We start from the raw sequence: 11,299 nt of genomic DNA, 5'->3' as shown, positions 1-11,299 counted from the left end.
ACACAAATTGCTCAAATAGCCGTTTCATGTCTTTAAGGACCAATCTATTACGCAGTGCCTGAAGGTAGTGTCGTGAAGCCTGTGCCTATTTGGTAATGTCCTAACTACATTTTAATTACGCCACACAAAGCAGTACAAGCAAGCAATGTGTCTTGTTTGGCTGCTACAAGCTTGCTGGAAAAACAAGCATGGCATACCTTCATCCACTCATCTGCCGTTGAAGGGTGCTGGAGGTACAGTGGCTCGAGTACAAGCCAAAGGGCCTGAGTAACCTCCGCCACTATAGAGCTGACTGTGGACCTTCCTGCAAGAAAGTTAAAGGCCACGTCCCTCTGCGTCTCGCCTGTGGCCAGAAACCTGTCAAGGCAATAAGATACAGCATTAAGGAAATCAATACACTGAAATTGGCATGTGTTAGGTGCACTGCTCAGCCCTTATGATGGCAATCCTTTCTGAGATAGCATTCTTTATTAAGTCAGGTACCTTCACAAATTATTTCACTTTACATGTGACTGGTCACTTAACATTTACTGCTTTCTCAGCGCACTGCTTGCGCGTTCTGCAAGCAGCTGCATATGCAGTGAATATTCCTGTGTGTACTACTATGAAACAAGTGCTTCACTTATATCACGTATAAATACATGCGTGCTTCAGTTATACACATTTTGTGGAATCATAAGCATATATCAGACTCTTCAGGGATCAGCGTATGCGCTCACATTCCTAGTCAAGTTCAAAAAGGGCTTCCAACACATGCTCGTAGCAATGTGCAAGGGATGCATTTCTGAAAAGTTGTAGCTGCAAGGTGAATCTATTTCTTGCGACACACATCGCTGTAGACTATTGTTTAAAATAACTCTTACACGGTGCACTGCTGCCTACAATACGTTGCGTCACTGCCAATTTAACAGAACACAAGCATTGATGTAGCAAGGGGGGGTTAAACTCTCCCCATGTTTTTTTTAAATTTCTCATGTGTACATGTGCAAGCACGCGCAGACACACACGCACACACATACATAAAGGGTGGGTGGTTGAACGCCCTCCCTCCCCCATTTTGAAAAATATTTCTGGCATCGGTATTCTTTGAGTGCCTCAAGCAGGAAAGTGATTTGTCGTGAATTTAATGCCTGCATCCTTGCACACGCTACCTTCATTGTAGTAACTATCTGCTTCAAATGATTCCTGTTATAATAGGCAATTGCGCGTTACATAGTATCTGCACGTCAGGAAAACAGAAAATGGGAACTGAAAGGTTCACAACTGGTATGTGCACACTTTCTCTAGGTCCACACTAAAAGGACGAACATCATGCCTTTGTGTAGCGCATGATAACATTTTCTGGCGCTTTACGCGCGGAAATCACGTACTGATTATGCGGAAAGCCAAAATGGAGGGTTTCGAAAATTTAGACCACCTGGGATTCTTGAGCGTACAAGGTGCTCCAAAAGTTAAACGGAACACGCGAGCTGTGGTCAAGCTATGCAAAAGTGAATGTCAGCACGCTCCATCAGAGAAGCGGTTCCTCATTTTTATGCGGAAATGTGCCAGACGATAGTGCCATCATTTCCGTATACAAAATAATGAACCACTTCTCTGATGGAGCGCGCTGGCATTCACTTTTGCGTAGCTTGACTACATCTCGCGTGCTCCGTTTAACTTTTGGAGCCCCTGTACGTGCGCTGACAACGCGCTAACATGTCCCTCTAGCATTTGGCCTCCACCTAAGTGCGATCGCTGCTGCCGGGATCAAATCCGCGACCTTCGGGTCAACAGCTGACCACCTTAACGACTGCACCACCGAGGTCACCTACGTCAAACATGCACTAACACCTCGTTCCACTCAAGCAAACTTGCTTACAAGCGAAGCGCATCCACAAGTCGCCGCATATTATTCTTCAGACCACAAGCTCTTACCTAATGGTCATGGCCAGGCGATCATGCGCCGAAATTGCAGGCCGGTAGTTAGTGTCTTGCTTCGAGATGGCGGGACGCAGCAGCTCTAGCAATGTGTCAAAAGTTCTTGGCGGCATTCGCAGGAAGCTAAACATCATCAAAAAAAGAGAAAATGGATTACGCACTAGCTTACAGGGACGCAAAACAACGAGAAACTTACTCTCGGAAATATTCTTCGTCGTGCGAGCGCAGGTCGGGAAGCAGGCGGCTTGCGTGGCCAGCAACCTCTCGCGAGCGAAGCGACGGTCGCACCCACCACCGCCTCTTCTTCTTTGAAGGCTTCCGCTCTGCCAGCGCTGACGCGATGGCTGAGCACATCAGCACAGTGACGATCTCTTCTTCTTCACTGGAATCGTAGTCCATGACGCCCAAAGAAAACAATAAACCCGGCGCGCTCAGTTGGCGGCGATCAGCTGACTGGCGGCGGTCTCCAAAGTTCTCGCTGATAACGAGATCCGGACGTGACTCTCTGGGTTTGCGACTTCCGGTCGCTCGCATGCAGCCTCTGCCGGTGTGAACATCGGTCGCTTTCAGTCGCTTTTTGGTCGCCAGTCGCAAACGGTCGCGCGACCGGTGCTAGTCGCCGGTGTGAACGAGCCTTAATGTGCTGCGCGTTTGTTAGCGTAGCGTCGCTGTGCAGAGCGTGCGTGCGCGTCGACGTTACGCTGGAGTATATCAGCCCCTTAACTCGAAGGTTCATATTCATGCTTTCTTGCACTGGCACATACAAGGAAAATAATCGCGCACTAAGTCGGCGCGTACCCATGCAAGGCGAAGTATACAGCAGTGCATGCGGTGCAAACACAAACAAGACGTCTATTCAAGAAAGTCATGAGAGTAAGTGCACAAAATCCAGCCAGTGAAGTCAAATGGCTTTCTGATACTTCCAGAGCACACACATCATTCGCATGCATCACTGCGCGATTAAGTTTTAAGAAAAGACTGCGACGTACCTGCAGCGGGAGTACAATACGTGGCCCAACGGATTCCAAACCAGCGCCGATAGCAGAGCCTTCGAAAATGGCGAGACTGGTGACGCATCGGGCGCCGAGCCGGCTGTTCCTTGCCGTATCTGCGCCGCTCTGCGCATGCCCGGTTTCTCGCGAGTACCGTAACACAAGGTGCGCCGGCGCGCCAAGCAGTCGTCGCAGCGTCCACGCGCGTGCATGAGCGGCGGGGAACGAAAGGCGAGCGCACGACGCCGCTCCTCCTCTTTCCTTTCTTCTCTCCTAAAAGTCAATGCGCATGCCCGCGGCATGGTATACGGTGAGAATACCGTAGTTTACGTTTACGATGGCGACACCGCCTTTTTTACGCAATATTGGGCGTAAAAAAAAGCCGGCAGATCCCACGCGTTCTGGGAATCGATGTAATGCGAAGCAGCCAGCAAAGAGCTGCATACATCATCTTGTATGTCATTGAGCAAAATGCGTGTCATGGTTTTCATGTTAACTCCTATTATTTATGTCCGTCACACAGTAACGTCACGCAATACCAACTTCGGGGTCGATCAAGCTAGAGAAACGGCCGCCAGCGCCTCATGAGCGTGGCACGTAAGTCATGCTGTACATGACATACGTGTCATGACTTTCATGTTAACTCGTGTTATTTATGTTCCTCACACGGTCACGTCGCAAGATACTAATTTTGGTGTATATCAAGCTAGCGAAACAGCCGCCAGCACCCCATGAGCGTGGCACGTAAGTCATGCTGTACATGTCATGCGTGTCATTATTTTCATGTTAACTCGTGTTATTATGTTCGTCACGTAGTCACGTCGCGCAATACCAATTTCGGGGTAGCTCAAGCTAGCGAAACGGCCGCCAGCGCCCCATGAGCGTGGCACGTAAGTCATGCTGTACATGACATGCGTGTCATTATTTTCATGTTAACTCGTGTTATTAGGTTCGTCACATAGTCACGTCGCGCAATACCAATTTCGGGGTAGATCAAGCTAGCGAAACGGCCGCCAGCGCCCCATGAGCGTGGCACGTAAGTCATGCTGTACATGACATGCGTGTCATTATTTTCATGTTAACTCGTGTTATTATGTTCGTCACATAGTCACGTCGCGCAATACCAATTTCGGGGTAGATCAAGCTAGCGAAACGGCCGCCAGCGCGCCATGATCGTGGCACGTAAGTCATGCTGTACATGACATGCGTGTCATTATTTTCATGTTAACTCGTGTTATTATGTTCGTCACATAGTCACGTCGCGCAATACCGATTTCGGGGTAGATCAAGCTAGCGAAACGGCCGCCAGCGCCCCATGAGCGTGGCACGTAAGTCATGCTGTACATGACATGCGTGTCATGATTGTCATGATAACTCGTGTTATTTATGTTCGTTACACAGTCACGTCACAAGATACCAATTTTGGTGTATATAAATCTAGCGAAACCGCCGCCAGCGCCCCATGAGCGTGGCACGTAAGTCATGCTGTACATGACATGCATGTCATGATTTTCATGTTAACTCGTGTTATTTATGTTCGTTACACAGTCACGTCGCGCAATACCAATTTCGGGGTAGATCAAGCTAGCGAAACCGCCGCCAGCGCCCCATGAGCGTGGCACGTAAGTCATGCTCTACATGACATGCGTGTCATAATTTTCATGTTAACTCGTGTTATTTATGGTCATTACACCGTCACGTCACAAGATACCAATTTTGGTGTATATAAATCTAGCGAAACGGCCGCCAGCGCCCCATGAGCGTGGCACGTAAGTCATGCTGTACATGACATGCGTGTCATGATTGTCATGTTAACTCCTGTTTTTATGTTCGTCACACAGTCACGTCACGCAATACCAATTTCGGGGTAGATCAAGCTAGCGAAACGGCCGCCAGCGCTCCATGAGCATGGTACGGATGTCATGTTGTACATGACATGCGTGTCATGATTTTCATTTTAACTCGTGTTATTTATGTTCATTACACAGTCACGTCACAAAATACCAATTTTGGTGTATATAAATCTCGCGAAACTGCTGCAAGCGCCCCATGAGCGTGGCACGTAAGTCATGCTGTACATGACATGCGTGTCATGATTTTCATGATAACTCGTGTTATTTATGTTCGTTACACAGTCACGTCGCAAGATACCAATTTTGGTGTATGTAAAGCTAGCGAAACGGCCGCCAGCGCACCATGAGCGTGGCACGTAAGTCTTGCTGTACATGACATGCGTGTCATGATTTTCATGCTAACTCGTGTTATTTATGTTCGTCACACAGTCATGTCGCAAGATACCAATTTTGGTGTATATCAAACTGGCGAAACGGCCGCCAGCGCACCATGAGCGTAGCATGTAAATCATGGTGTACATGACATGCGTGTCATGATTTTCATGTTATGACTTGTCATTTATGTTCGTCATACAGTCAGGTTACGCCATACCAGTTTTTGTGCACATTCGATGAACCAAGCGACCAGGAGAGCACAAAGTCGTAGGCGGCTAGATAGATAGATAGATAGATAGATAGATAGATAGATAGATAATAGATAGATAGATAGATAGATAGATAGATAGATAGATAGATAGATAGATAGATAGATAGATAGATAGATAGATAGATACGCTCAAAGTCGCAGAAGTTCGCTAAGAAATGCTTCGCATTTAATAACGGTCTCTTTTTACAGTGCAGCCCACAACACAGCACTCATGTTTCGCGACGTATTGCCAGATGACGTCCATATCTCACGCAGCGCCTCTTCTATCGTCTTTAGACGACATTTGCAGCGAAGCACGCAGATACGCGGCCAATTTTTTCTTTGCCATCTGATCGTGTAAATTTTTTCGACGTCATTTCCGTGATGGAAATACGTCACTCAAGTCTTGGTGGACCCCGGCATAAAACACTTTCGTGTTAAAAGCGCTTCTTCGTGTGCCTGTACATTTAGGGTCACGCGTTAAACAAGCCCCTGTGGTCAAAAGCAATGCCACGGTCCGCACTATCCTCGTCCTGAGGCGCGAAGTCGCATCTCTCCGTGTGTTTTCACTCCCGAAGCACAACGAGCATTGTCAAGTGCGCGCGATGACAGAGGTCACAGTGGGAGGGCGGTGCACTTCTCGCTCTCGTCGATCCTTGTAGCACTCTCTATAATAGGGCTTTCGCTTGCCCATACCATCCCTGATATTTCCAGCTAATCAGTTTCTCCTCGCGTGCCTGTGCGCATTCGCGTCGAGCGCAAGATGGAATCGCCTTCTTAAAGCGCTCAGACCCTCCTCTCCCATTGCCACGTCAACACGGGCGTTGCGAGCTGCTCATGATCAATGCGAGAACGTGTACGATCCCTTTCCGTACGCGAAAGCGGTGAAATGCAGCTTTTGCGGGGTGGTTGGACCTGCCTGAGAGATGTGGTTTATAGCTTGCACAGGAACGCAGCTAGATGCTTGTAGTGAAGCCTATCATGGTTTCAAGTAGGATGTGAGCGACTTGTATTTCATGAATGGAGCATCTTCTTTCGGGTCACATATCGGTGACACTAGCGACGACTGGCTCTTGTTTTTCTTCCAAGAACTTTCGTCGTGCGCTTACTTCTTGTTTTCCGAATATTCAGAAAAGGTTTTTGTAAAGAATAAAACTTGTGCGAAAGAGATGTTTCTGGCTCTAGTTAAAATACATGTTGGATACATATGATATCGGATCATACGTTACTTAAGGTAAGGGCCATTTAACTGTAAGGATAATTAATTAACATTAAATGAATGAGTTCATTGAAAGATCTTGAGCAGCTGGAATCCTTGCGGCCCCTCTTGGAACCGATCTCAACCACGCGCTTCTTTCTGCGTGGCCTCTGAGATCAGCTTCGGCGGTGCGACGAAGCACAAGGTTAACTCTTTTATGCACAGAGCTGCATTTTTGGCAGGAAACAGAGTTTCATGCAAAAAATGGTGAATTCTTTCTGAGAAAATGATTTTTTCACACGCAAAAAAAAATTCGCACCTTTAGTTCAAAAAGTACGAGGTGGTCACCTCAGGTGACCACCATGCAGTTAGGGTCTACCAGTCAGTTTCTGTGGAGGGCTGCAAAACAGCGCTTTTTTCCCTGCAGGAGCACGGGGACATTGTATATACCACACATCCTTTTCAATCTTTAAGGCTCATCAAAGTATTGCGCAAAACTTCTTCTCCAAGCACCAATAGAAAATAATATATTACCAGCCTTCTAGGACCCTTCAAGCACGGTCGTCACTCTAGGTGACCAGCAACTTAGCGACACAGTGCTCTGTGCTGACTGAGTACAGCGCTTAATTTCTAGATTCCTTGGTATTAGCTACTTGTACAACGCGTTGTCTTAAGCTATCAACTTAATCAAAACCGGATATACTTTCATTTCTGTAAAAACATCTCGGGTCCATCGTTTAGCGCGCCTTGAAGACGACGGCAGCCGGATGAAAACAGACGTAACCCGTAACAATGAAGCCCAAACGAAGTGGCATCATCTCTGTGTCACTATGTTGAAAGCTTTAGAAACGTGCCGTATGAAATCTGACGCGAGGGGCTCGTGTGCTTCAAGAGAAGAAAAATGAAGAAAAGGTGGTTACCGTGGTTGACCACCGTGCCGGAAAGAGTTAATCCATGGAATACACCAGAGCACGCGAATGCCGAGGTGTGAGTGCCGCTATCGCACTCCTACGTCAAGGATTAGAGTCACCTCCATTTTTTTTTTGGTGGTCGCTCGTCGCTGTTGTGGCAGAAGCTATACTCTTTCGTTCTCACAGTAAGGCTTGTTTGAGTTTGGATCTATAGTATGCTCAGCATAAAGTCAGGCAAGCCGAAGAAAATGCGCGGTTTGTGTTCATTTAATGTAAAAAAGCATCTCGCAAGTACCAGCTGTTAACTCTGGATAACGCTGTCTTCCTCTGTTCGAACAGCATGAGTGAAGGAAGATAATTTTGAGGGCTCGCTTCTTTGTTTGACATTAGGTTAATTTGCTGATTTTCATTGAGGTTCCGTTCAAACAGGTATCACAAGCTCGTGATGTAGGAATGGATTTAGGCTCATCGACCTCCTTGTGACCACAAAATGAATTCAATTGTAAGGTAGTTGCAAGTTGCAACTGAAGGTGACTAAACTCCATGTGCGCAATTAATAGAGTAACCAAGGCAGTAATAAAAGGAGTATAACCTATTTAAGTCATTGTAGTGCAAACAAGAACACGAACAAGGAAGAGAGCACGCGAAACCACGGGCAATGAGAGTCAATTTACTGAGTTGCCCCCGACTAACAGTAAAACAAGTGCAATAGCACTTCACATTAAACAACAATAAATTTCAACCGGCGTGTCTCGCTAAGAAACAAGCAGACTGGTCGCTCACACAATCCCTGCCTCATTTTCTGATATTAGAAACTTCAGAGTCTACAATAGTGTTATATTTACACATAAGCTGTTAAGCTCGCCAAACCGTTTTTTCGCGCTTGCAGCCCAGTTACCGGCTAAGCACGAAAGCACGAACTGTAAAAGAATAATAGAAACAAGGTGCGGATGGATGCGCAATGCCTCGATTATTGGTTTACAGTTCGTGCTCCCGCGCTTGGTCGTTAACGCAGCTCCCGGTTTGTTGTGTGAAGGCTTTTCCCCACGAGGTCGAAAGCCTATAAAAGACACCAGTAGCAGATGTAACGAACGGCCCAGCGTGCTTTATCTGGCAATCAAACCTCCTTTATCTGCCCAGAATGCGTGGACACAGGCCACTTAGGGTTCGCGGCGCCCAAAACACCACTGGTACACTGTGCCGCCTGGTCGCCTACTTGATGTGGGACATCCCATATAAGTAGGGGTCTACCTAGGCCATGATATGTTCTCCAGGCTCAGAAGCCGGCTGTTCGTATAGATACCTTTACCTTCTTCAGTAGAGCCTATGATACAGCCTCCAAAACCAGCAGTTGTATCTTCTCTTATATGTCCGCGCGCGTGCGTGTGCGTGTGCGTGTGTGTGCGTGCGCTGCAATGGCTTGAATACGAATTCGCCCAAAAAGCCTTACAGCATTCGGCAATATTCCATCAGCGTCAACGCGGGAGGTAGCACAGGCTGCCCTAAGCGACCTTGCGCAGAGTCTGGTTTCGACCTGAGGATCCGCCTCACGCTTTTTTGCGTTTTGTCAATTTTCGGATGAAGGGAGCACTCGCATTAATCTTGAATGGCTATTCTGGGGCACAAATTTAATTTTCAAGCGGAACCGCGCGGATGCCCTCTTGGAGTGTGAACGGCGGGAACTATGTGTCACCTGAATTTTGCTCCCCCCTGACCGCGAATTCGTGCCACCCGCTCAGCGAGCGTCCACAGCAGAAGCGCACACGGGTAGTAAGAACACAAAGGAGAGGCCACGAGCCTAATCTGCATCTTTTCCTCCTGCTGCTGTCGCTGAAGCGATGCTCGCACTCCGTGAAGCGCACGTGTCGGGGCAGCCGGATGTGCGATGACGTCACCCGTCCCGTTACGAGTAGGGGCTTATTTTTGGGAATAGCTTTGACATCCCACCTCAGCTTTGGCACCCCGCTGGCACCGCTGAGGCGTAACGGTAGGTCGGGTCCGGCTTGTTGGCGTTGCAGTCGAGAGTGCATAACTAGCACGCTGTTTGACGCCAATGGCGTGCTGCCGTCCACTGGAAATCAAGTTTGCAGAATAAGCTTGAATGAGAGTATAGAAGTGGCCGTGTGATTGATTGCGTGGACGTGGGGATGGGGGTCGCTCCTGTCTCTCGGTGCGTTTGTGATGTCACCGATGGACGCAACGTTTGGTTTTCTTTTTTCTTTAATGTTGTATTGGTAGATCCACGGCATCGGATACCTCTTTGGGGACCCGGCCCACCTCTCTAGGCGGTTGTTGGATCAGAATGAGTTGTCGGGAATGTTGACACGTGATGCAAAATGACCGCACAGACAAAGGGACAAGCCAACTATTACGGAAAGTCCGATCAACAGGTAGACACACGACAAAGATAAGAGGAAAGAAAGCCCTGCATACTTACGTCATCGTTCGTCCTCTTCTCGGCAGCAGAAAGCTGCTGACGCGAAGTAGAATTTTTTTTTTCAAGCAGTAGACCTTTGGGCAAAGCTCGAACGTCGACTGCTGCCGGGTGTTAGCATTTTGTCAATGATATATCAAAAGTGAGAAGTTATCTGTTTTAGCAGATTGTACCGCGATTGCGTGAATATCTGGTAGCGCAGGGATACAAAAAAATTACACCATCTCCCGCTAAAGGGGACCATGAGGTGATGCGAAGCCGGAGCACTTGCACGATCGCGTTCCGTTGGCGTTCGTTGGGCATGCTACCGACCTCGCGTCGTGGAACGCGAAGAGGGACGCTACGCGCATCGTATCTTCCATCTAGCCTGGCCGTTAATTCTCACAGGGCGAGCGGGGAACGCGGTCGACAGGCGGGTGAGAGGGGGGCAGCGTAGGAGAGGAGAGAGAAGGGGAGGGGACGCGCATGCGCTCGAGCTCATCGCGGCGTTGCGCAGGAGAGAATTTCGGCATGTCTAGCCCGCGTTTCAGAGGAAGAGTGGAAAGGGGGAGGGGAGAGGGGGAGGGGAAAGTGGAAAAAGGGAAAGTGGAGAAGGAAAGTGGAAAGGGAAGGTGGGGAGGGGAAGGGGAGAGGGAAAGTGGAGATGGGAAGGGAGAGTGGAGAGGGAAAGTGAAGATGGAAAGTGGAGAGGGGAACGGGAGATGGAAAGTGGAGAGGGAAAGTGGGGAGGGGAAGGGGAGAGGGTGAGTGGAGAGGAGGTGTGTGGAGAGGGTATGCGCATGCGCAGTAAGGGTGGTCACGCCGCACACCACCACCACCGGATTGAGCTCGGCCTTAAGATACTTCGCATCTAATAAAGGCATCGGGCAGGTAGTATGGGCGACGAAGCGGCGGTGGGGTCTCATCAGATAATATAAAGTGTTCGGGCTACCGGGCAAGATAGCAACAGCACAGGAGGCTATGGTCAGCAATGTATGTAAAGTTCGTAAACGATGCTTGGCGCTGATAATTGCGCACAGGGTATTCATGTTTTTCTGTTCGAACTCATAACACAGAAACAGAGTTACGAGGGGAATGCTGGTGCCTTCGGCGTCATTCAAATGCCGTCGTAACATGTGGGGAACAGATTCTAATATCGCGTATAGCGAGGAGAGAGGTCATCATCAGCCTGTCTACGCCCACTACAGGGCAAAGGCCTCTCGCATGTTCCGCCAATCAACCCGGTCCTGTGCTTTCTGCTGCCACGTTATACCTACAAACTTCTTAATCTCATCTACCCACCTAATTTTCTGTCTCCACCTCACGCGTTTGCCATCTCTTGGAATCCAGTCAGTTACCCTTAATGACCACCGGTTATCCTGCCGAC

The 11,299-nt window shown here is 48.5% G+C and overlaps 1 protein-coding gene across 1 annotated transcript in view; it reads right to left on the bottom strand.

Moving 5' to 3' along the window:
- The window catches only part of LOC119394985 (uncharacterized), a 2,981-nt gene extending 421 nt beyond the window's left edge, over positions 1 to 2,560 (bottom strand). Inside the window, exons 1-3 of the mRNA XM_049416044.1 lie at positions 2,117 to 2,560; positions 1,918 to 2,043; positions 168 to 357 (exon numbers count right to left, since the gene is read on the bottom strand). Coding sequence (XP_049272001.1) covers positions 168 to 357; positions 1,918 to 2,043; positions 2,117 to 2,454 — 654 coding nt within the window. The 5' untranslated portion in view covers positions 2,455 to 2,560. The remainder of the gene's footprint in view (positions 1 to 167; positions 358 to 1,917; positions 2,044 to 2,116) is intronic.
- Between the last annotated feature and the right edge of the window lie 8,739 nt (positions 2,561 to 11,299).

This window comes from Rhipicephalus sanguineus, chromosome 5 (genome assembly GCF_013339695.2).
Source record: "Rhipicephalus sanguineus isolate Rsan-2018 chromosome 5, BIME_Rsan_1.4, whole genome shotgun sequence".
NCBI classification, from domain to species: Eukaryota; Metazoa; Arthropoda; class Arachnida; order Ixodida; family Ixodidae; genus Rhipicephalus; species Rhipicephalus sanguineus.
This window is presented reverse-complemented; position numbering and strand designations above follow the sequence as displayed.